At 42.7% G+C, this 24768-nt stretch overlaps 1 protein-coding gene across 1 annotated transcript in view; it reads left to right on the top strand.

Moving 5' to 3' along the window:
* The first annotated feature begins 9457 nt into the window (after positions 1 to 9457).
* Positions 9458 to 24768, top strand: part of NCAPD3 (non-SMC condensin II complex subunit D3) — a 38171-nt gene continuing 22860 nt past the window's right edge. Inside the window, exons 1-15 of the mRNA XM_032802410.2 lie at positions 9458 to 9610; positions 10230 to 10392; positions 11179 to 11363; positions 12301 to 12471; positions 12559 to 12620; positions 12892 to 12979; positions 14202 to 14335; positions 15321 to 15393; positions 16154 to 16279; positions 16474 to 16726; positions 17239 to 17301; positions 17516 to 17599; positions 22570 to 22643; positions 23547 to 23681; positions 24442 to 24662. Coding sequence (XP_032658301.1) covers positions 11211 to 11363; positions 12301 to 12471; positions 12559 to 12620; positions 12892 to 12979; positions 14202 to 14335; positions 15321 to 15393; positions 16154 to 16279; positions 16474 to 16726; positions 17239 to 17301; positions 17516 to 17599; positions 22570 to 22643; positions 23547 to 23681; positions 24442 to 24662 — 1637 coding nt within the window. The 5' untranslated portion in view covers positions 9458 to 9610; positions 10230 to 10392; positions 11179 to 11210. The remainder of the gene's footprint in view (positions 9611 to 10229; positions 10393 to 11178; positions 11364 to 12300; positions 12472 to 12558; positions 12621 to 12891; positions 12980 to 14201; positions 14336 to 15320; positions 15394 to 16153; positions 16280 to 16473; positions 16727 to 17238; positions 17302 to 17515; positions 17600 to 22569; positions 22644 to 23546; positions 23682 to 24441; positions 24663 to 24768) is intronic.

Genomic DNA, 24768 nt, shown 5'->3' with positions numbered 1-24768 from the left:
TAGAGGAGGTACCGATCATAGAATCTCTGGCATCATGCGCCACAAAACATGGAAACACACAACAAATTATAATTAACCACAATAGGCAACCAAACAGTGAATTCCCCGTTAACACTGATTTCATCAGGAAAAGAATGAGATAAGTAGGGGAAAAAGAAGGACGCGGCCTTAGATGCGCACCAGTAAGAGAGTAGGAGGAGGCATGAGAGAGGGTTACCTGCGTCTAGAGAAGTCCATCCAAGTCAGATGCTCCCAGAACACCCAAGAAGGTATAGGACAAGAAATGTAACCACAGGCCTATGACCTGACAGGCCTGCTTGTCCAAAATGGTCCTTCTAATCAACCTCCAAAGTGATGGTGAGCTCTACCACACTCCATGTCCTGGAACCAGTCATTCAAGAGCTTAATTACCCTCGTTATATAAGTCATTATCAATAGTTTTTCCTAGTGTTGTATATCTGAACTACACTTGTCTTGCTATCACCAAATTATAACCCATTGTTCCTGTCCTAATCTGCAGTGTATCTCCTCCAGGATGACAAGAGATGACCTGGAAGAGCCCAATGTGAAAATTCTATTAACCTTGTCCCTAACCCTATTAATGACACTAAGGAGAAACAGAAATATTAACATCCCTCCTTCATAGAGCAGGTTCTATATATATACTTGAGAACTGGTTCACGTCACGAAGTTCTCTCGGTCTTTCTTTTTCAGCCTCAAACATGCCCAAGTAATTTAACCTTTCTCCTCATATGCGGGTTTCCTAAACTTTTTATCATTTGTTGGGTTGCTGCCCTCTGGACGGTTGATCTTTTCTCTTGCTCCTATGTATTTAAAGAACCTCTTTTAATTGCCTTTTTATCCGTGCTAGATGTAATCCCGTCAGTTTATGTTGAGCTTCATGATTTAGTCCCCTATACGCATGTGCTATTCTTTTGCACTGGCCTCCGTAAGCCAAATCATGTCATTGTATCCCCACTTTTGTAGGGAGTTCCTTCATCATTGATATTCACAGTCGATTAAAAGAGTTCCTGGGGAGAACCATATTGCCTCTTATTATTCACTTCCGTTCCTATCTTTGCTTCGCGAGTGAGAGACTTGTATTTAGTAGTTATGGCTTGTTTCCAGTTTACTGGTAAGCATTTATTTTCACCGTAGGTCACCTCATCTCTCACGCTCACAAATTGTTCTCGTCATGTGCTTTACATGGACATTCTTGAGTTGGGCTTTTTCCCTATTCTTGACACCTAGTTGAGCGGAGGTCATATAGAGCTTCTATGTACTAGGTTAAATAAAGATTAGAGACTTTTCCGGCGAATGGCGGGAGACAATCGATCTCCCCTCCCACCCTTGCAATAAAGTTGCAAAGACTAATATATTTTTTTTCCCTATTAAAAATTACAATGCCAGAGCAACTTTCCATGAGAGCAGTATTATGTCTCATTCCTCTCAACTTACTATTTATTTGTGCAGCGGTCGCTGTATGTTTCATCTTTAGTTTAACAACTAGAGCCTTTAATACTTGTAGCATGTGCTGTAGCTGGTGCTGTGTCTTTCAATGCTGGAGAAAAGGCTAATATAACATGGTTATCATGGCAAAATAGCAAAACATAGCATGAGCTGATGTATCGAGGATGATTGTATAATGGGTCCTAGCTGACTCCCGCCAGAGGTAGCGCATAATTATGCAGAAATGCTTTAATTTACATAGAAGTTATTGTGAGCGAAAATGCAAGAAAGCAAGAGAAAATACCAGTTCAGAATCTGTATATGATTAATTTAGAAGAATAGCAATATTGAGATATTTGAGGCAATGTTCAAGTAAATATAACTTGAGATAAATGCACGCATTCATGTACTAGTTTCTGAGGTGACATAGGAGTATTTAAGTCATATGACCGTGGACGTTTATTATAATTCAGGACCTCCTCAGTATTGATATATAATTCACCACACAGCAATACACTGGACACGTAAATACAGCACTATGAGCATTTATTTTGGCTTATTGGTGACAGATATTAGTATAAACACATCTGATGTGCTGTTGCTATGCCCCATATATCATTTTCAGCTAAGAATGTTAGTTCCAAAATCTGCTCATTGTTGTGTTTCCTCTGTATTTATTTAAAACACACAGAGAGCTCGCCAAACTATCAACACAGGGAAATTATTTTTATAACCCTTCCCCCCCCCAATATACACACATACCCCGATAAATGCTCTAGCATTCTATGCGAAATTTTAGCAGGCTGCAAAGAGTCCACATAGCCCGGGGGGAAGGGGGCAAACTGAATGGCCATCATTCTGGCCCTAACTCAGAGCTCGCACCCCTAGCCAGAGCCCTCATCCCCTCCTGCAACACCAAACCCCAATTTTGTTAGCATTCATGGCTCACCATATAATTCCATCAAACCTGAATGTGACCCCCGGCCAAAAAGTTTGCCACCCCTGAAACAGCGTATTGGACAGATAAGTAGCTTTTTCTGGCTGTCTACTAATGACAATTATGTCAAGAAGAAAACTATTCTCAAGTAGGCAATCTTTATGAACTTAACATAAGTTTTCCAAAACAAAAATGTCTCATAATATAGAAGCAGTTGATAAAAGAAATAAAACACCCATTGTTGAAAACTACACATTGTGCAAGCTTCTGAAATAACAGCAATGAAACCTATAACAAAAAGTAAATCAGACAGCTTCAACTGATACTATTGAATCAGAGCAGCTTTATTTATCCACAGAGGAAGAGCAGCACAGGTTTTAATAGCCACTTCATTATTAATAACTTAGCAACTACAGAAGAACCCGTGGCCAAACAACATAGTGGGTCCCACTGAAGTACACTGTTTTCCAAAATGGAGAAACATGCTGCAGTGTACTGACAAATGGCAAGACCCCCACCCGATTCGTGATAAACAGGCATGACAAGATAATGCCACGGGGGGTCGCTCTGGTTTCATACTACCGTGAAGCTCCTATGAAGCAGCCAATATCACCGGACTAGGCCCACAAAGGGCCACAAAAAAGAAGCAGCGATTGTCAGAGGTGTCGCGGGGAGTAGAATCCAGGAGTCCTGGCTCTCTTCACCAGCCCTGTTCCATGCACACAGACATGCCCCACCCAAACAACAACACAACTGTCCTAACCAGCCCCTTAGTCCCACTCCCTTTGGAGGTGGGCTCTGTGGGTAGAGGTAATCCACACCCAAAGCCAGGCATTGAGACGAGGAGAATGGCGTAGGGCGACCAATGTCCGATTTGGGAAATTTTTCCTTATATAGGCTCCTAATTACCCCCACCCCAGTCCAGATTTTGTCAATACTTATGGCTGGTCACCCTAGGCAAGGGAGATCCCTCCCTCCCCCCGCCTATAGAAAGAAGCAGTCGCCACCTCAACCCCAGAACCCTTACATCCTCAGACCCCTGAGCACAGAACCGTCCCCCCACAACTTCTCCCGACCGCCCTCCTCTCTTTCAGTTCTCCCGTCCCGCCCACTAGCCCCCTCCTCTTTTCAGTTCCCCCACGCGCCCCCTCCCTTCAGTTCTCTCGTCCGCCACATAAGCCCCCCTCTCTCTTTCAGTTCCCCCCAACGCGCCCCTCCTCTTTCATTCCCCCCCGACGCCCCCTCCTCTTTCAGTTCCTCCCATCCGCCATAGCCCCCCTCACCTCTTCATTCCCCCCCCAACGCGTCCCTCCTTTATCAGCCCCCGCAGCCTCTCCCTCCCTCCCCCCCGCCCCCTCCTCTTCAATCCCCCCAGCCTCTTCCCCCTCCCCGCCCCCGTCCTCCTTCATCCCCCCCGCCCCTCCTCCCCCCCCGCCCCCTCCTGCTTTCAGTCTCCCCCAACCCTCCTCCCTCCCCGCCCCTCCTTTTCAAAGTCCCCCCCCGCCCCCTCCCCGTAGGATCCCTCTCTCTTACCCCCGGCTGTGCCATCTTCCCGCCGAACCCCTGCGGCCCCCCAGATTCCCCGCCCCCGCAGCCCGTGGCCGAGCTCAGGCGCCCCGCCGCTTACCCGCACTGAGCTGACCGCCGGCAACCCCAGGTCTCCAACCCCGCAGGGCCCTCAGCCGCCACCACCTGCCTTCCCTCGGCTTCGGCGCCGCCGGTCCATTCGAACCAGCAATCCGCCGCTCCGCCCGGCAGCGGACCAATCAACCATCCGCGTCAGCAACAGGCCGGGACCTGGCCTTGGCCCGCTGCGCCTGCTCGGGGCGCTCAAGCGGAGCCAAGGCGCCTCGGCGGGGAGGCGAGCCCCCGGAACGGGGAGATGGCGCTTGCGCAATGGGAGGAACGAGGCCGGCCGGGCGGCCGCTCTGGGCACTGCGCAGGCCCGGCCATATTCCGGGGGTGGCAGCAAGGAGTTATACATTGAGGGACGGGTGAGAGGAAGCAAGCCCTATTCACTTCCAGGCCTCTCGAACGCGGGCGGGTGGGGCGAGGGGGGGGGGTTTGGGTGAGAGCCGGAGCGCCGGCGGTGGGCGAGGGGGGGGGTGCGAGCCGGGAGCGGTCCCGGGGCCGAGCGGGGGAGGAGGGGGCCCTGGGAGACTCACCCGAGCCGGGTCTGCAGCTTATGCGCGCAGCGGTCCCTTCCGCGCAGGAGCCGGGCTCGGAGCCGCCCGATGCGGACCCCAACTCCAACGTGGGGACAGGGAAGAGCGAGCTCGCGCTCTGCCCCGGTACGGGCACAGCGCGCTGAGTCTCCCTCCAAGGCGGGCCCACTCGACAGCGCCGCCCGCCCGCCTCGCTCCTCCCATGCGCAGCGCCACTCCCCGTGTCCGGGGCTCGCTCCCCGCGCGGCGCCTGGCTCGCTTGCCGCCCCGCGCAGGCCCAGCGGGCAGCCAGGTCCGGGCCGGCCTGTGGGCTGACGGCGGAGTGATTGGTCGCTGCCGGCGGAGCGCGGAATTGGCTGGTTCGAAAGGGCACCGGCGGCGGTGCCGAAAGGCGAAGGCAGGCAGGATGGTGGGCTGAGTGGGCCCCTGCGGGGCTTGAACCCTGGTCTGCGGCGGTCAGGCGGGTAAGCGGGGGGAGGGCCTGAGCTCGCCACGGGGCTAGCCGGGGGCGGGAATCTGGGGGGGGCGCAGGGTTTTTCGGCGGGAAGAAGGCACAGGCCGGCCGGGCTGAAGGGAGAGGGAGCCTACGGGAGGGGGCTGGGGGCTGAAGAGGAGGGGGCGGGGGGGCAGGGAGAGGTTGGGGGAGACGTGAAAGAGGGGGGGGGGAGGGAAGGGCGAGGGGGACTGAAAGAGGGGGGCGGGGAGGAGGGAGAAGCTGGGGATTGAAAGAGGGAGGGCGGGGGGGAGGGAGGGAGAGGCGGGGGGGGGGGCGGGCCTGAAAAGGAAGGCCGGTGGGGGGGGACCCAGAGGAAGGGCCTAGGCGGAAGGGGACTGGAGAGGAGGGGCCGTGGGGTAAGAGGGAGGGTGCCCGTGGGGACGAGAGGAGGAGGGGGCAGTGGGGCGGCAGGAAGGAGGCGCGTGGGGGGGCGACAGAGAGGGGGCCTAGCGTGGCGGGACGGGAGAACTGAAAGAGGAGGGGGTCGGGAGAAGTTGTGGGGGACGGTTCTGTAGCTCCAGGGGGCTGAAGGATGGAAGGGTTCTAGGGGGTTGAGGTGGCGACTGCTTCTTCTCTTAGGACGGGGGGAGGGAGGGATCTCCCCTTCCTAGGGTGACCAGACCATAAGTATGAAAAATCTGGACGGGGGTGGGGGGTAATAGGAGCCTATATAAGAAAAATTCCCAAAATCGGGACATCTGGTCGCCCTACCCCTTCCCCTCCCGTCTGCAATGCCTGGGGCTTAGGGTGTGGATCTACCCTCTACCCAACAAGAGCCCCACCTCCAAAGGGAGTGGACTAAGGGGCTGGTTTAGGAAGTTGTGTGTTGTTTGGGGGTGGGGCATGTCTGTGGGATCATGGAACAGGCTGGTGAGAGAGCCAGGACTCCTGGATTCTACTCCCCGAGGCACCTCTGACAATCGCTGCTTCTTTTTGTGGCCCTTTGTGGCCTAGATCCAGTGATATTGGCCTGCTTCATAGGGAGCTCACGGTTAAAAACCAGAGCGACCCCCACGTGGATTATCTGTCACTGCCTGTTATCCGAATCGGGGGTCTCTCCATTTGTCAGTTACACTGAGCATTTTCTCCATTGTTGGAAAACAGTGTATTCAGTGGCCCACTATTGTCTAGTTTGCCACGGTTCTTCTGTAGTTGCTAGTTATTAAATAATGCAGTGGCTATTAAAACTGTGCTGCATCTCCTCTGTGGATAATAAAAAGCTGCTCTGATTCATAGATCAGTTGAGCTGTCTGATTTAACTTTTTTGTTTATAGTTTCATTGCTTTGTATTTCAGAAGCTTGCACAATGTGTAGTTTTCAAAAACAATGGGGATGTTTATTTCTTTTATCAACTGCTTCTATTTATAGACATTTTTGTTTGGAAAACTTTGTTAGTTCATAAGATGCTACTTGAGAATAGTTTCTTATTGACATAATTGTCAATAGTAGACAGCAGAAAAAGCTACTTATCTGTCCAATACGCTGTTTCAGGGGTGGCAAACTTTTTGGCCCGAGGGTCACATCAGGTTATGGAAATTATATGGTGAGCCATGAATGCTAACAAAATTGGGGTTGGGGTGCAGGAGGGGATGAGGGCTCTGGCTAGGGGTGCGAGCTCTGAGTTAGGGCCAGAAATGAGGCCATAGTTTGCCCCCTTCCCCCCCCGGGCTATGTGACTAATTTGCCCTGCTAAAAATTTCCATAAGAATGCTAGAGCAAAATATAGGGGTATGTGTGTATATTGGGGGGAGGGGGAAGGGTATAAAAATAATTCTGTTGATTTGGGGCTTTGTGTTTAAATAAATAAGACAAACACAACAATTGAGCCAAATTTGGAACTAACATTCTTGCTGAAATGTTCAGCAACAGCAAATCAGATGTGTTTATATATACAGTATATATGTATATGTGTACAGTATGTGTGTGTGTATATATATAATCTGAGTTGTATATAACTTCCACGGGCTATTACTGTAAATACTCTTTGTCACTAAGAAACTAGTATGAAATGGAATTCTCAAGTTTATTTCTTGAAATGTGCAATAATCTCAATTTTTGCATTCAATTTTAAATAATCATTAACATCTGAGGTTTTTCTCTTGATTTCTTGCTAGTACAATAATTTAAGTAAATAAAAATTTCAAATGGTACTTGGGGTAAGCAGGACCCATCAAAAATCATATAAATAGCTACATCTAAGTTTGTATTTTGACATATACACAGATATTACTTTTCCCAGCATTGAAACACAGCCAGCTACAGCCTGTAATATGGCAGTTGTTTAACAGTGCTCAGCGACGCTGCACAATAATTTAGTGCAGGAGATGCATAATACTGCATCTAATTGAAAGTGCTCTGGCATTGTAATTTTTTAAAGAGGAAAAAAATATATTAGTCTTTGCAAACTATTGCAAAGGTGGAGGGGAGATCAGATTGTCATCCCGCCATTCGGAATTATATCATCTTTATTTTACTGTCTTTAGAAGTCTAATTGGACTGTCACTTGTAGTAGGAAAAGCCACACTCCCAAGAATGTCAGAAACATGGAGAACAATTTGAGCGTGAAGATGATACCTAGGTGAAATAATTACCCAGTAACTGAAAAGCACAACTACAAACTATCTCAATGCGAAGCAAAGATAGGAGGAATAATAATAAGAGGCCAATATGGTTCTCCCAGGAACTCTTTAATGACCTGGAAATCAAAAAAGGAATCCCTACAAAAAGTGGAAACATGACATAATTGCTAAGGAGGAGTACAAAAGAATAGCACATGCATATAGGGACAAAATCAGAAAGCCTAAAACATAAACTGGGTTACATCTAGCAACGGATAAAAGGCAATAAAAAGAGGTTCTTTAAATACATTAGGAGCAAGAGAAAGATCAACAGTCCAGAAGAGAGCAACAAAAATGATAAAAAGTTTAGGAAACCCGCATATGAGGAAAGGTTAAAATATTGGGCATGTTTAGGCTTGAGAAAAGAAGACCGAGGAGAACTTGATAACAGTCTTCAAGTATTTTAAGACCTGTTATGAAGAGGACTGTTATCAGTTTTTCTCCATGTCCACTGAAGATAGGACAAGAAACAATGGGTTTAATCTGGAGCAAGGACAATTTAGATCAGATATTAGGAAAAACTTGATAACTGACTATAAGGGTAATTAAGCTCTTGAATGAGGTTCCAAAGGAAGCTGTGGAACCCCCATCATTGGAGGTTTTAAAGGACAATTTGGACAAGCACCTGTCAGGGATGGCCTGTGTATACTTGGTCCTTCCTCTGTGCTGGGGAGTGGACTTGATGACTTCTCAGGGTCCCTTCCAGCCCTACTTTTCTGTGATCTAAGGCACTGTCCTTTTTTTCCCCCTACTATCTGATTTCTTTCCTGATGAATCGTTAACGGAGGATTACTGTTTCTTCCTATTGTGGTAATTATAATTTGTTTGTTTTCATGTTTGTCCAGATGCCAGAGATATGGGTACCCTTAATAAGCTATTATAAAGGAATAACTTGTGCATTATGTCCTCTTGTAATTACTCTGATGCTCCAAAAAGAAAAAAGGGGAATGGAATCTCATAGCAGAAAGAACCTTGACAAGCATCGGCCTGGGACAAATTCCACCACTTTCTGAGCTCCCCATAGTTTATGATCTTTGATGGTGAATTGCGTTTCCTTTCACCGCAGTAATGGAGAATACCACAGCATTTTACGTTTTTATAACCTGCATAGGGACAAGAAAAAATAGCTTCTAAGTTTTAGACTCATAAGAGCTCCAAATGGTTTAAGATACAGAATCACATATTGAAAGAGACTGACAGATGTGCGATCATCTGAGGCTCCTGAATTAATGGACCCTCAAGGAGAGGCCTGTGGCAGGATGTTTTTGGGAAAGGGTCCTTTGCTCTGAAAGTGTCCTTTGCCAGTTTGTTAACAAAACATTGAATTGTTGAACTTCATTGCACAGTGCAATGCCTGTACAATTTCTGAGGTTTTTCTGAAGGGATTGGGCTTGGGGAAGACTTTATTCTTGATTAGCTGAAGGGAGTCACCTTGTGAATATTGATCTAACTTATTTTTTTATGTGGTTTTTTTTATAAGTTGTATTTTTGCTTGAAGTTTAAATACGTGCATTTAAATAAATCGAAGTGAGAGATTTTTCTTTAAAGGTTTTGTTAATACCAACCCAAAGTGCAGATATTAATACTCCTATCCTAAACTGTTTTATACTCATAAAAAACTGCCACATTCCTTTTCAGAAGTGGCCACGCTTCAGTGGTAAGTGAAGTGATCCCTGTTTATATTTTTAGATAAAACTTATGAAGTGCTTTGGAGTGAAAAGTTCTACATAAATATATTATATTTTTTATTTTTTGAATAAATGTGTGTGTTTTGCATCTTTTCCCCCTAGCCTGGGTTGACACAGTCTGGGAACTGGATTTCACTGAGACAGAGCCTCTGGATCCCAGAATAGAAGAGGGGATCACAGAGGATGGACTTGATGCCTTCAGCGAACTTTACAAGAATCTCTACTCTTTTGTTGCCGAGGACCATGGGACCACTGAAGTAAGTTGGAAATTTATCCACCTCTCTACTTGGTGGCAAATATGTACCCACTGAATCTTCCTACTATCCGTGCTTTCCCCATCTTTGTGTAGTAGTTTAGTAATTAAATATTTTGACCTCTGAATGAGTAACTGATATTTTATACAGTTGTATTCAAGGAATACATACCTGAGATGCACGCTGTTTCAGAGAAGGTATATTAAAATAAAAAACCTATGTATGTGGGGAGTGGATAGAATGACAACTTTTCAAAATCTTAATGGTAGCTGACAGGGAAATGTATTGCCCTGGTGTGGTTCACAAAAGAGTTCTACAGTTAAGTCGTGGCTAGGCGTCTTGTGAACGTAAGTGTTATTCTAACCATCTCTTCTCCATCCATTTACTTGAAATTTTGAAAGAAAATCTCTAATTTAAACAAGTTTGGTTATCCCAAGTGGTGTGGTTCAGTGAATTTAAAAAAAAAAAAAAATCTAGCTTGTCTAGCTTCTCCTTCAAACCAGCATCACAGCCCTTTGTGTCCTTTTTGATCTGACTGGCCATGATAGCAAGTGCCCTCAGAGGGGGGAATTGATGTGAGATTTACCATACTTCTTACTATCAGTTTTCTGCTTTGTCTCAGAGTATCTGGACCTTCTTTGCTGAGAACAATCTCTCCCCTAGTGCTCTTGTGGCTGTGTTGTATCACTTTGTCCAAGTGGCCCAGAATAAAAAGGCTAATGTACAGCAGCGGATATATTCTCTCCATGCTGCTGGGCTGTACTTCTTACTGCTTGAAATCCCAGGTAAGTAGATAGACCTTCCTTTCTGTTCTTGCTAGTGTGGCTAATTTGGCTCACGCTGTCTGGACATGTCTCTCTTGTTCAAAAGAACATGAAGTGGGATAGGAAATGGCTGTTGAGCCATTCTCCTCTATAGTTGCGTGGATGTGCAGTGCTGGAAAGTTGCTATTGTCTTAGTGGTTTGGTGTCCTATGTGAAACAATTTGATGATCTCAGTCCAGGTCCTAATTGCCAGACGACTTCATCAGTCTGTCCCCTTATTGGCAGTTTTAGCAGTGAGGCCTGAATGTGACATGGAGTTTGAACTTCTCCAAGGGAAGATTGTACTGCCAGTGCTTGTGCTGTACCTGCTTTGTAGATAGAGAGGATTTAGCTCACTAGTGCTTTCAGGCTGATCATGAAAGCAAAATTCTCTGATTAAAATAAAAGATAATCAGAGTTTTATAGCAGACTGAATCTGTGGCTGCATCCTTTTGTATTTTAAGGCTGATGTGCATTCTAGTTAAAAGTTTTGTGTTAAATAATACAGCAACTTCCAGATTGGCTCGTTGTCCTGTTCTGTAAGCGCCAACTGAGAATGTTTTTGCTGATTTTACTCCTTCCTGCAATTTAATGTTGTTAATTTAAATGCTGATTTTCTGAACCTCAAGTCACCAGGATGGCGCTCGTGTTCTAGCCATCTGATTGTGCAAACAAGTGGAGCAGATGGCTGAATAATTATGCTTTTCATGTATTTGTAGTTTTGTTCTGAAAATGGCTTAAATCCTGATCTGTTTTGTTTCTGGGTAGGCAGCGTAGCTAATCAGGTGTTCCATCAAGTGATGTTTGACAAATGTCTTCAGATGCTGAGAAAGAGCTGGCCTCAGGGATGCGAATTGACTAGGAAAAGGAAAAAGGATCATGCTAAAAGCTCTCAGGCTGAAGCAAGAAGACATAAAAAGAAAGGAAGGCCGACCAGGAAGGAGAGCTTTGATGTAAGATAATGTTCATACAGTATCTTCAGATATAGTACCTTTATGCTCTCTATTAATTCATAAAGCAATAGGAAACTTATTTATTTTCCAAGTCAAAATGAGACTTCTCTTATCTTCTGGCACTCTACTCTCTCAACCTTGCATTCTGAAATCAAGCTGTGTTCTTTTTACTTTGCATATTGTTAAAAACTTCTGAAAAGCCAGGCATGCAATGTTAGCTGGGAGTTTCTTTGATGATGAGTGAGTTGCGATATAAGAAAGTGTACTGTTCTTCAGTATATTGTTAACACGTTCAGCAGCGCATAGACAAGTTGATGTTAATCATGAGTGCAGCCTGTAGCTGTCTTGTATATTTAAGAGACCTGCATGTGAACAGAACTAGAGGACTAAGTATTCAGATCTCTGTACAAATCTAATGATGGGAGACTAAGGGCTAAATACTTGCAGCCTCCTATGAAGTGCACCTCTTGAAAAGTTTTAGTTTTTCTAAAACCTTCTTTGTTATATTTGTTAACACTTAGTTGAGTCCTGAACTGGACATCAGAAATCCGAGGGAACATGAGAGCAGGCTCGTGTTGAGAGAGGGTGGAAAAGAGTAGGCAGAGCTAGGAATTTGGCTTTGTGTACATCAGTATCAGAATTCAGACGCCCAAGCCTAGTTCTGCAGGGGTTTTTGTTTGTAAACTCTCAGATGGGAACAAGCTGTGTGAGGTTTTTCTGTGAGCCCCCTTCTCTCTTTTCCCAACTAATACTAAATGCCTTTAAATATTTTAAAATAAAATATTTGGTATGTTGGATACAAATTCCAATCCTGCTTTACTATTAAGTAAATTCTAACCTCAGAGTTTCTGCATAGTAGAAATAAGAGTTTCTGCTTTCTAACTAAAAAAGCGATTGTAGCTATGATATATGCTGGTTCTGTCTTCTACCAATCTAGATGGATGAGATTTTTGAAGAGGATGAGGATCAAGAAGAAGAGATTTATTTTTCAGCACATGACCTGCTTCAAATTCGGGAAGCCATCTTCTTCCTCCTGAAAAACTTCTTAAGACTTCTGCCCAAGTTCTCTCTGAAAGAGAAACCTCATTGTGTGCAGAACTGCATGCAGGTAACTAAGACTACTGAGGACTCAGGCACACAGACAGATCCTCATCACTGCCCCTCACATAACCTCACCCCTTTTGCTTTCTTGCAGACCTTTGTTGAGTTGACAAGTTTTGAGCCTGCAGTGCATGAATTCGAGTTTTCAGGAACAGTGTGAGCTATTACTTCTTAATGTTTATACATTGTTTGGAAGAGGTAAAGCAGTGAATATATTAAGTAGTATTATTCTGTGGATTTAAAATGAAAACAGTGATTTTTCTCTAGATAATATTGGAATGTGTGTTCTTCCTAATTTACATAAAATTATATTCAGTGAATTTTAGACATGTCTTTCCAGTTAGTACAGAGTATGTTTGGTCACATTATTAAAGTAAATAAATACCCATCAGTGAGTGAAGCCATCTCAATGTGTTCTTTTGTTTAGGAATATTAACCAAGCAAAATATGTCCCAGAGTTGGCCTATCATGGGCTGCGGTTGCTGTGCTCCCCACTTCATGGTGTAGAAAATAAGGTAAAAGTCTTGACAAAATCTTTCAGGTATTCATTTATACATCGAAAAGAAACAATTATTTTCCCCTTTAGCAGGTCACTTTCATTATATACGTATGTTTCCCAGTTGGAGATAGGCTTAGGTACCTCTATTTCCTCATCCCTATGTCCTGTGACTTCTATGATGGTTTGTTGTGTATCTATACAGCATAGTTTAATGAAAACATTTCGTAATTGTGTTTCAAAATCAGGATAGCTTTGTAAAGTTGCATCTCTTTAATATCTTAGCAGAGAATCTGATCAGTTACTGACGTGAACTGACAATTCTTTTGCTTCCTGCTAGGTGGTGCTCTAATTCTATCTGGTAGTCATCTCTATTGTGGCATTATTTGGTGATAGTGGACAGTGGGGATTGTGGGAATATTACACACTATGGTAAACAGGATTAATGCAAACTGGCAGAAAATTCTAATTATACCAGAAATCTACAGCTTGGCCTTTTTTATTATTTTGTTAAATCAAGCACCCCGCATAAATGCTTAATTATTTGTATATTGTACCTGTTTCCATAGAGCATGCGAACTTAGAAAGTATCCATGTTTTTTCTGGATGGTAATACAATATCAAGAGGCCACTAGTGCTCGTTTTTTCAGAGTTTGAATCCTCCTTTCTATCTCTTCGCTGCTTAGGCCCCTCAGTCAGATGATATGAATAATAGGGACAGTGTGACAGCTAAATTATGGCAAGCAATGGAATGCCAAAAATATATCTTCTGCACCATCAGTGCATAAGGAAGCAAAGGCATTTAATTTAAGGTATTTTCTTTTAGAAAATAATGAATTTCCCCAAATTCTGTGGATTTCTGTTGTAACTGATTCATAGAGTTTAAGCCCAGAAGCCTGACTGCCTATACATCACAGGTTGTTAAATTTCAACTAGTTACCTCTATATTGTGTTCCACTTGAAATTATGCACCTTTTTAACTTGATTGCCCTGCTGGAAAGTAACGTTTTAGGTCTTTTCAGGCTGGTATGACATCAGTTAGGGTAAGTATAACCCCAGTATAAAAAAGAAGCTTTCTGTCTATGTAACTTCCCTTTTAAAGTGTTTTGTTTGGATTTTGTTAGGGAAAATTGTTTAGTATGAACCCGCTTGGATTATTGTATTAACCGAGACAGAGTGGTGGTCTAGTTCCTGTACCTGTTGCTGAAGATCAGCTGATTCTGAGTGTATTTTTCTTTCAGACTCTGCACCGTATCTTCCATCGTCTCCTCAATATCATCCTCATGCTGGAAGGGGAAGAAGGATCCAGGCATACAGCCCTTTCTGTCACACCACAGGTTACTGGTGCTAGGAATCAGGGAATAAAATTCATCAGGTGAAGTACAAAGTTGTTGGGTTTTCCCTCTGGCATTATCTTATTCCCCGTTGCTAGTTAACCGAGGGATTAGAATAACTAAGGCTTATTCTGAAGCTGAGGATTAATTTCAATTTCAGTCATAAGAGCTAACATAGGACTTGTCTTCTGGGAGGGGAAAACACTGAATGTTGAAAAGTGGGATGGGAGGACAAAGATCTCCTGTTTTAGACTTGCAGCAAATTAGGGGGATTTTAGTTCATTATCGACTGTGATGAAGGAGACATTTAGTTAGGAATATATCCTTTAATTCTTCAGTCATCTTTCTGTTTCTTAGCTTTTTGCTTTCATTTATCCTGTCCCTTATACTTGGAACAATATCCTACTTTCATCTGCCAAGGGCCCGTTCTTTCCTCCAACCCTATTCTTAAAACCTGTTCCTTACAGGAATCTTTCTTGTATAGGCTCTCCATCTTTCTGCGACATCCCCTACCCGTACTGCTGTCCCTTATCTTGTCTACTATAGAACACAGGTGTTTGGAACAGACAGGACATATCTAATTCTGTTTTGCAAAGTGCTGCTTAAGTTTTTGGCTCTATCTAAATGATTGTTTAATTGCAACGAACTGGTGAGAACTTTGAACACTTGGGTACTGGTGGACTTAGTCCCAAAACTGACCCACGTATGGAGCTTTACAGTGTTATGCTATGCAGTAGTCACAAGAGGTGAGGATTAGCTAACTGTTATATGGAGTTTGTTTTTAGTACACTACTTCTAATGTGTTGCTTTTGGGAGCAGCTGCTATTTCTGACTTTCTCTTCCTGCACTTTGAAACAAGAATATTTTATGCAGAGACCAGTGAACAACATTTAACAGTCAGAGGAGGAATAAGGAAGCTCTGTGTACAGCTGCCTGTCTGAGTGTAGGAGATGGCCTTGTGCTAATTTTTTTGCTCCCTATTACAATAGCCACCTGTTCTAAGTTGCTTGTTTCTGTTTTGTGCAGCTCTATAGTAGATGAACTAAAGGAAGTTGCCTTTCCTGTGCTCCGAATCTTACTCCAGCATATCTGTGCCAAGGTATGTTAGCTCCTTTTTATACCTCGGATCTAAAGACAATAGCACTATTCTTGGATAGACTGTGATGCCTGTGAACGAACGTGGAGAATCCATTTCCTTAACTTTCACTGTTTAAAAAACTTTATCCCCGTGGGTCTTCTGTTGCTTATTTTAGTATGTCTGAGGTTCTTGTGACAGAGTGACTCTAGATCCGTGTAAGTGTTTTCAAACTGTGAAGGTATGGCACGAATCGTAGCAGAGAGAGTCTCATGGACATTGCTCCACTGTTCACAATTGCTTGTACCTTCTATTGACATCTATAACAAAAAAAACTAAAATCCTGTGACAAAGCAATTACTTATGTGGCCAAGTGAAAATAGAGAAACATTTAACATACGTGTTGTTACTGTCAGTGTGACTTTAGTAGCTGGAAACAAGGATTACAAGAGCCTTGTGACCAGCCAGCTGTCCATGGATCACCCTTTAAATCAAGATCAAGTTTTTCCAGTCTTCAGTCGCCTCAGGAAGCTAGTATTATCCCCACTTTATAAAGGGGGGATCTTTGCTTTTGAGGGTTGACCGAGGCCATATGTTGATCCATTGGCAAAGACAAGCTTAGAATGTTGGAATTCCTGGTTGAAAGTCATGTGCTTGAACTGCTAGGCCATATTACCTTCTTGAATAAACTGATATTTATTCTGAGGACTGAAATGCATTTTAGCTATCATAACAGACCATCTGAATGTTGGTCTCGGCAGATTCCCTTGTTCTTGGATTTCAGGTCCCAGATAAAGCTGACTATCGTACCTTTGCCGCACAAGCCCTGATGCAATTGCTGAATAAGCTCCCTTGTGCAGAGTATGCTGACTTTATAGCTTGGCTCTATAGGTATTCACATAATACCAAGGTAAGTGTATATCCTATTTAATACATCAGACCTTTGGACATAGCTGTATTTTGAGCATGTAAAACACTGTATAAGTACTAAATAGTATTTTTCTTATTGCTGATGGCTGGTAGCAACTAGATTACAGCTGCGATAGATGTCTCAGTGCTTTAACACTTCCCTAACAGAGAATCTTGTTTTCTTCACTTCCATAGATTCCTTACAGAGTGTTTGCCCTTGATGTAGCCTTAGCTCTGTTGGACCTGCCGGAGAGGAAACCGGACAGCTCCTTGTCTGTGGATCATCAGAAGCTTCTAAAGCACAAGTTTCTGGTGCAGGATATGGTGTTTGGCCGCTGCTCAGACAAGGCACCTACGGTCCGCAGCAAAGCACTCTCCAGTTTTGCTTACTGTCTGGAAATGAAAACTGCCACTACGTTGGAGAGTATGCAGGAGCTATTACAAGGCAGTAAGTATGGCAGCTGAATTCAGTATTGCTAAATGTCTCTTGAGTTTTGCGGGGAATATTTATTGGGAGAGCAAAGATCTAATTGTCAAGGAATTAGAAATCTGGGCCGAGGTCCCTTTAGATATTATGACAAAGTGAAAAGGTAGACGTCTTGTTACTCATTACAACTTATATTTAGAAAGGCTTTATTGACGATATGGCTCTTTTACATAGACTCCTCTGTGTGATGACTTTGAAAGGCATTTACAAACTACTAAATGACTCATTTAAAAAATAATTAAATTCCTCATTCCTGACACGCAGTTATATCTTCAGAAACCTTTAGTGTCTGGGAAGTTTAAATCTCTCATGTTTAGCGTGCTAAACTTCCCATGGTGTGATAAAAACCAGATGGCATGCTCCAGTAATGCATCTGCAGTCTCCTATTCTTACATTACCTGCCTGATTATTTTTGGAAAGAAGAAGACTCCTGAATGGAATTATCTTGTTGATTCTTTTTCTTCTTTCTGCAGCTTCTGGTCATACACTTTTAGACACAAACAACTACCCTGAGAGTTTGGTAACCCACACAGAAGGTAAAGTCTTCTCATAGAAATTGTTTTTCCTCCATAGGTCTTATGTTCTCTACAGAGAAAGAATTTTGATAAATGAAATCTTGGGGTGGGGGGGAATGTTTACATAACATTCTCCATTTAGTGATGCGCCACACTGTGCAGAGAACATGTTCTTTTTGTATGCTCAATCCTTTGGTTTACTGATATTTTTTTTTTTTTCCCTTCCTTCTCTTAGCTCACTCTGACCATCCACTGAAGACTCTTCCAACTTTCAAGACCATTGAACTGACGAGGGATGGTGATACCACTATATTTGATGGTACGTCAAAATCACACTTGTCTTTTCAGGTGTTATTGGGTTTTGGCAATGTCTAATGGCAGTCAGATCCTCTTATATGTATTCAGCATCTAGTTTTCTGTATAAGTAGACAGATCTTTCTATGGAGATTTTAGGTTCCACTTATATGTAATGAGGGGAGAGATGGAATTTTCAGTTTTAAAGAAATTCCGTTTCCATTTAAGTCTGGATGGACCACTCTGGAAAGTATATTTAATCTTGACATATTGATGTTTGTTTCTACTGATGTGGCAGAAGCACTTGTCAAAAAACAAATGAATTACCATCTCTCTTGGAAGGAGTAAATTACGTGGATTATAACCCTTGTAGCTCCATCGCTTATGATAATATTAATAAAATCTCTTGCTTCATTGCACAAGGAACAGATATGTTTTCCCCACATAAAATATTGCACCTCTGACTAGGCGCAGTGGGAGTGGAATTCACTTCTCTGCAGCATCAGGTATTGACTACTGCTGAAACCAGGTTATGAGGTTAAATGGACTGATGCAACATGGCTAGCCACTAGTCCTAACTTGTCCACATAACAGCACGTATCACATTATTAACCTCTTGGAATCCCTCCATTGGCTCCTTTTCTTTTTTCACCTCATGTTCCAGCATCTTGTCCTGTGCTTTTGGGAACTGCACAGCTGTACTTACATCTTTGCTCTCATATTTATTATTCCGCCACCACCATTCCCTTTGTACAGCTAATAATCCCACTTCACTATTCCCCTTGTGTCCCTCATATATGTCTTTGTTGCTTGTCCCATGCTGCTCCCTCCGCAGGAACTCCCTCCCTGTCTCAGTGTGACTGGCTCCCATCTTCTCTATTAAAATCCTTCCTTAAAACCAATAAGAATCCACTCAGTAAAACATATGATATTCGTATAAGATCTACTCTCTCAGGCAGAAATGCCTCTAGGCCACTCAGTGTATAATGTGTTCTTTATTTAGGTTGTAGGCTCCATGGAATACGGAGTGTGGCACTTAAAACAAATTAATAACAGTAACTCAGTGCAGTGGGCTGGCTGTGCTTGATAGGATAGCTGGAACACCAGGGACATGTGAGCCAGAGTTGAGGTGCATTGTCAGAGTTGTCTGGCTGCATTATACTTGACTCAAGCCTGTGCTAATTTCTTACTTACATGAGGACCACACAGTTCAAGTATTTAAGAAAGAAAAGAAATGGTAAACAATGTATTCAAAATGTGACCAAACCCATGTATGTAAGAGACAAAAGAATAGCTGTGTTGGCCTAATGGGGCTACTCCTGGGGGAATTCTGCATCACTGCATGTGTGCAGAATTCATGTCTCCAGCAAATTTCTTTGCTTCCCTGAAGAAAAATTATTTCTGAAGGGGAAGCAAAGGAAGCCGCAAGAGTGGTCACGCACTCCTTGCCAGCAATGCAGGCAGGTTGGTTTGGGTTCCTGGAGCAGCCAGTTGAGACGTAAATCACCGCTGTGGGGGAGGGGAAGGCCTGGGCAGTCATGCAAGAGAGAGGGAGACACTGTCCCTCTTACTTTCTATTGCAGCACACTTGGCATGGAGGGGCAGAGCTTCAGGGTGTTTCTGAAGAGCGAGGCATCGGGCGGGCTCCGTCCCCTCTGGCATAGCAGAATGTAACAGCCTGCCTGCTTAGTGATTTGTTCCCATTGTTCTTAGAGGACTCCCCCAGAAGTATAAAACAGGTGTAAAAGTTTTAAGGCTCCTTTACATGGCCAGAATAGTGTAAAGGATAGTATGGCCTTATAAATGCTTATGGTGCTTTAGTGATTAAAACTGGTCTAAATTTTTGGAATGAAAAAATTTCCTGTCAAAATGTGCTCCATGAACTGTTTGCTACTGACCTTTCTGGAGATAGTCAGTAGCCCATACAAACTGTGAGTTTGATTCCCCAGCCCTCACTTGTTCTTCAGTTGCCTATGATGTAACCCTGAGCATATGGCTGCATATATTTGTTGGCTAATAACTAGAAATAAAGGATCAAACCTTGCTACATTACTATTATGAAAGGGAGTTTGGGGATTTCCTCCAATGCTCCCCACTCCAATTCTTCATCCGTTGTATTGTAGTTTAACTAAATTACCGACATAATTGATACAATTTGACCAATAAAATGTGCAGAATTTTTAATTTTTTGGCACAGAGTTCCCCCAGGAGTATAATGGGGCTAATGTATGTTACACAGCATGCAGTGCATGATGTGTACTACATCATGTTCGTTCCCTTTCTAGTCCTTCTCTGCCTGCTGAAGGTCACCTTCATACCGTTCCTGTCCATTATGCTGAAATGCTCACTCAGTGCCAGTTGGCAAGAGCATGATTATCTTAGCCAGTTGGTTCCTCCTGCAATAGTTTAGTTGTCATGGACTGACCTCCCCAGAAAACTTGTTGCTACTAATTGAGGCAGTATATCTCTGTTCCAGTCAAAGAATCTGACATTATCAAGCCATCTAGCAGCTGGAGTCAAGTGGAGAGGATAGCTGCCTATTAAAAAGGCATTTAGGGCCCAGTCCAAAGTCCATGAAAGACAGTGGAATGATTCCCATTGACTTCAGAGGTCTTTGGATCAGGCTTTTACTGAGTAGAACGCAGAAGCGCAGTGCTCCAAGCTCGACATGTATTATAGAAACATTGTTTTATCGGGGAATCATTTTACACTGAGACTTTGCAAAGTATACATAGAAGAAGATGAACATGTAGGAAAGTCCACTATAGGAGCTCTGAAAGATAACAGCTGGATTGAAACTAATTTGCCAGAACAACCAATTTTAATGCTGGAATTCTGATAATTCTGTGTGTCAAGGGTGATAACTGACAATATAGGAGCCTAGTTGCATCTACCAATTAATAAACTCACTGGTAGACTATATAATTTCCCCTAATCATGTGTAAAAGTTTGTTTCAGTATGGGCAAGGAAAATAAAGCTTTAGGCCTAATTTGCATATATAGGGAGCGGAAGTGTTCTTCTACTTCCACTAGGACTCTTGGGTTCTATTTTTGCTCTGCCACTGACTCTGTGACTTCATGCAAGTCACTTGACCCCTCTATGCCATAAATTCCCTGTCTGCAAAATAGATTTATTAATACTTCCTTCATCACAAGGGGTTGTGAGGTTTAATTCACTAATGTTTGTAAAGCATACTGAGATTCTCATGTGTGAGGCTTGTAACTCATGTTGGACTATATCCGAGCAATTTTCTCATGTCACACTACCCAAATCTCTGTCCCACAAACAGCAGAGTTACCATCATACAGACTTTCTTGAGAGTTTTGCATGGTTTTAATTTGATGAGGCTTTTATGGTTAAAAATGATCTGAGGCACTTTTATAAGGAAAAACAATTGGTCAAAAATTACATATTCTCTTTATTTTTATTTTTCCAAAACATTTAGTACATTTAGAGATGGTACAGAAGCAAAAAAGGCAATAATAATGGGGGATTTCAACTATGCTCATCTTGCCTGGGTATGTGTTGCCTCAGGGAAGGATGCAGAGATAAAATTTCTAGACATATTAAATCATTGCTTTGTGGAGTAACTTGTCCTGGAACCCACAAGGGAAAGGCAATTCTTGATTTAGTCCTAAGTGGAATGCAGGATCTGGTCCAAGAGATGAATATAGCTGAACCACTCGGTAATAGTAATTTAGCATACTTGTAGGGGGGAAAATACCAAAGAACCCCACAACAGTAGCATTTAGCTTCAAAAAGGGAAGCCACACAAACATGAAAGAGCTAGCTAAATGGAAATTAAAAGGAACAGTCACAAGGGTAAAATGCCTGCAAACTACAGGGAGGCTATTTAAAAACATCATAATAGAGGCTCAAACTTAATGTACACCCCAAATAAGAAAAAGAATAATAGAACTAAAAAAATGCCTACATGGCTAAATAGCAGAGTGAAAGAGGTGGTTAGAGGCAAAAAGGTGTCCTTTAAAAATGGTTGCTGTAGCCATGTTGGTCCCAGGATATTAGAGGGGATGTAGGGGAGATCCCCACATCTGAGCCATTCTTTTTAGATGACAAATCTGGGGAACTATCCCAGACTGAGGTGTCAGTAAAGGAGGTTTTGGAACAAATTGATAAATTAAACAGTAATAAGTCACCAGGACTGGATGGTATCCCCCAAACATTCTGAAGGAGCTCACATATGAAATTGCAGAACTACCAATTGTGGTATGTAACCTGTCGCTTAAGTCAGCCTTTGTACTGGTTGATTGTAGGATAGCTAATGTAACACCTATTTTTTAAAAAGGCTCCAGAGGTAGATTCTGGCAATTACAGGCCAGTAAGCCTAACTTCAGTACCAGGAAAATTGGTTGAAACTATAATGAAAAACAGAATTATCAGGCACATAGATTAACATGATACGTTGAGAAAGAGTCAAGACAGCTTTTTTAAAGGGAAATCATGCCTCACCAATCTATTAGACTTCTTTAAGGGAGTCAACAAGCATGTGGACGTGGGTGAACCAGTGGATACAGTGTACTTGGATTTTCAGAAAGCCTTTGACAATGTCCATCACCAAAGGCTTTTAAGTAAAGTAAGCAGACAAGGACATGGCAGGGGATGGATCTCTTGAAATTGCCCTGTTCTGTTCTCTGGCACTGACCACTGTCAGACACAGAATATTTGGCTAGATGGACCATTGGTTTGACGCAGCATAGCCATTCTTCTGTACTTAACTTTCCTTTTAAAATATAAAAGCACTACAAATATATTTAAAATTCCAGATAAAATATTTGAAAATCAGTTTTTCTTTGGTTTACCTGCCAGATTGTGTGTGGTTTATCTTTCCCTGTCAACAACTGATGCTCAACAGAGTGTGAAGCTGTGCTCTACCTTGTCAGTGTGCTGCTTGCCCTGTCAGTATCTCCTGGTGGTGCTGCAGTCTCTGCCTGTGTTGGATCTCATGACTCTCTTTCCATGCTTTCCTGGGACAGGGAAGGAGATCATGGTTATGCTGAGACTGAGAGCAGGGGATGAGAAGACAAATGTCCGGAAGTCTGCACTCCAGGTATATTCTCTACTGAGTACTGTGTGCTATTAATATAAACATGCAGGCTAACATCCTGCAATGAATTCATGCAGTGATCTGCCCACATGGAACTCACTGAAGGATCATGGCCTCATTTTGCTGCTCCTGCAGCATACAGGCAGGTCTTTCAAAATGCCTTCTCCAGTTGTTCCTGATAACTGATGAGTGAATAATGCAAGCGCAATGATGATGAAGAATTCTTCCAGTACTCTCGTTGAAGATCACTTATTCCATCATTTAGAAATAGGGCTTCTTTTCAAATGTCAGTAGGCTTTTAATTTAAGCAACTTCCTTATATAAATTGAGGCATGTTAGTTGGGTAGTTAGTCAAGAATTCATGAACTCATTTACAAAGGAACTGGATTTTATCCAGCCTCGATTTTGGAGTGTGCTGCTTTAGTTTTACAAAAAAATTTTTTTTAGAAAAACAGGCATTTGATCTTGAAAGAGACTGTCCTTTTGAAATCTAGTCAGTTTTAAAAAAAAAAAGAAAAAAAAAGTGAAAATAGTTAGGCATATACTCACTGCCCCACAGTTCTCCTGATGGTTGATTTTATGCTTTTACAAATGTATTGTTTTGAGTCTTTAGAATATTTTCCTTCCCCTTGTTAACTGTGTGATGACCCACACAAATGCAAAGGGAAACAGGCTGTGACTGTACAGGGGGAAAGGTGAAGCTAACTTTACCTAAGTGCTGTTACAAAACCTGTTCACTTTAAGTTTTTGTGTCCCCCAGTGTATCTCTAAGTCTTGGGATTTACTGTCTTGAGGACCAGTTCTTCTGTCATTGAAATCAATAGGAAGTGGATTGGATTTTTCATTGGCAGCCAAATGTGCACTCGTTGTATTCCTATCAGTGTTATCATGGTGATTGATTTGTAGGTCTTCATGAGTATTTTGAAGCACAACGTGATCCCATGTACCCCAGAAGACTTGTCCACTCTCCAAGATCGCTGCCGGGACCCTGCTGTCTCTGTACGGAAGCAGGCACTACAGTCTATTACAGAGCTCCTTATGGTGAGGGGAAAGAATGCACAATATTTATCAAGACTGGCAGAGTATCATTTTATTTAAAGGGGCTAAAGAGGGAAAAGACCACATAAATTACTAGCCACTTATTTCTCCACTGAATTTCTGTAGCTTGGTTTACCTTTGTTGCTTTTGACATGAAAGACATATCTTGCTCTTACACGTAGTTGTGAATAACATTAGACATTGCCTATTGTTAAAAACATCTCTTTCTGGCTCTGATACAGCTCTCCTGTAGCAAATTGGTACGTTTGTTGTTCACCTTGTCAGCTTAAAAAAAAAAAAATCTGAATCATTGTACTGAGATTGCAGTATGCAGATTGTATCATTGAAAATTTTTTCATACTTTGATATTTATTTATAAAAGGTTAGTAAAGTAAGATAAGAGTACAAGTTTTTTTTTTAGGCATTGCTCATTTTAAGTGACCTCTTGTAGTGCTTTACTGGAACACTGTCAGACTGGTTTTAGTTTTAGTAAATATTACAAACTTCAGGTCAGTAGGAATAACTGATACCTTGATCATGAATATCATATAATCAGCAATTCGATGGTGATGAAGAGATTTAAGACCACTGGTCCTATACACTGTATGACTTTGATACTGCTTCATCAGTACCTTGGAAACTAAAATGTCTTGAGTCTGTCAGCATGTCTCAGCTCTCATTAATCCCACCATAGCATCTGAATGCGTAGAATCTGAATTACTGGCTTCAAAGTATTTCTAATATGGAATTTTCTTCTCTTTAGACTCAACACAATAATGTTATGATACAGAAGGCCTGGTTAACAGGTGTGGTCCCTGTTGTGATGGACAGTGAGAACTCTGTGCAGGAAAAGGCCTTGGATTGCCTTGATCAGCTTCTATTGCAGCACATTAGACACTATGATAAGTTCACACATGAAGACCGAAACCAGACACTGGCTTGGGATCTCCTTGCCCTCATCACTGCAGAAAACCAGGAGTTGAGGTAGGTCAGTTATACTGCCAATTTCAGTTAATAAAGCGGAGTTTGGACTCGTATGTCGGCCCCTTCTAACTCCGTGTTTCTCTAGGCATGTATTGCTGTTATGATG

Source organism: Chelonoidis abingdonii, chromosome 18, assembly GCF_003597395.2.
Source record: "Chelonoidis abingdonii isolate Lonesome George chromosome 18, CheloAbing_2.0, whole genome shotgun sequence".
In the NCBI taxonomy this organism is placed as follows: Eukaryota; Metazoa; Chordata; order Testudines; family Testudinidae; genus Chelonoidis; species Chelonoidis abingdonii.
The sequence above is the reverse complement of the archived record's forward strand: the minus strand, read 5'-3'. Positions and strand labels throughout refer to the sequence as shown.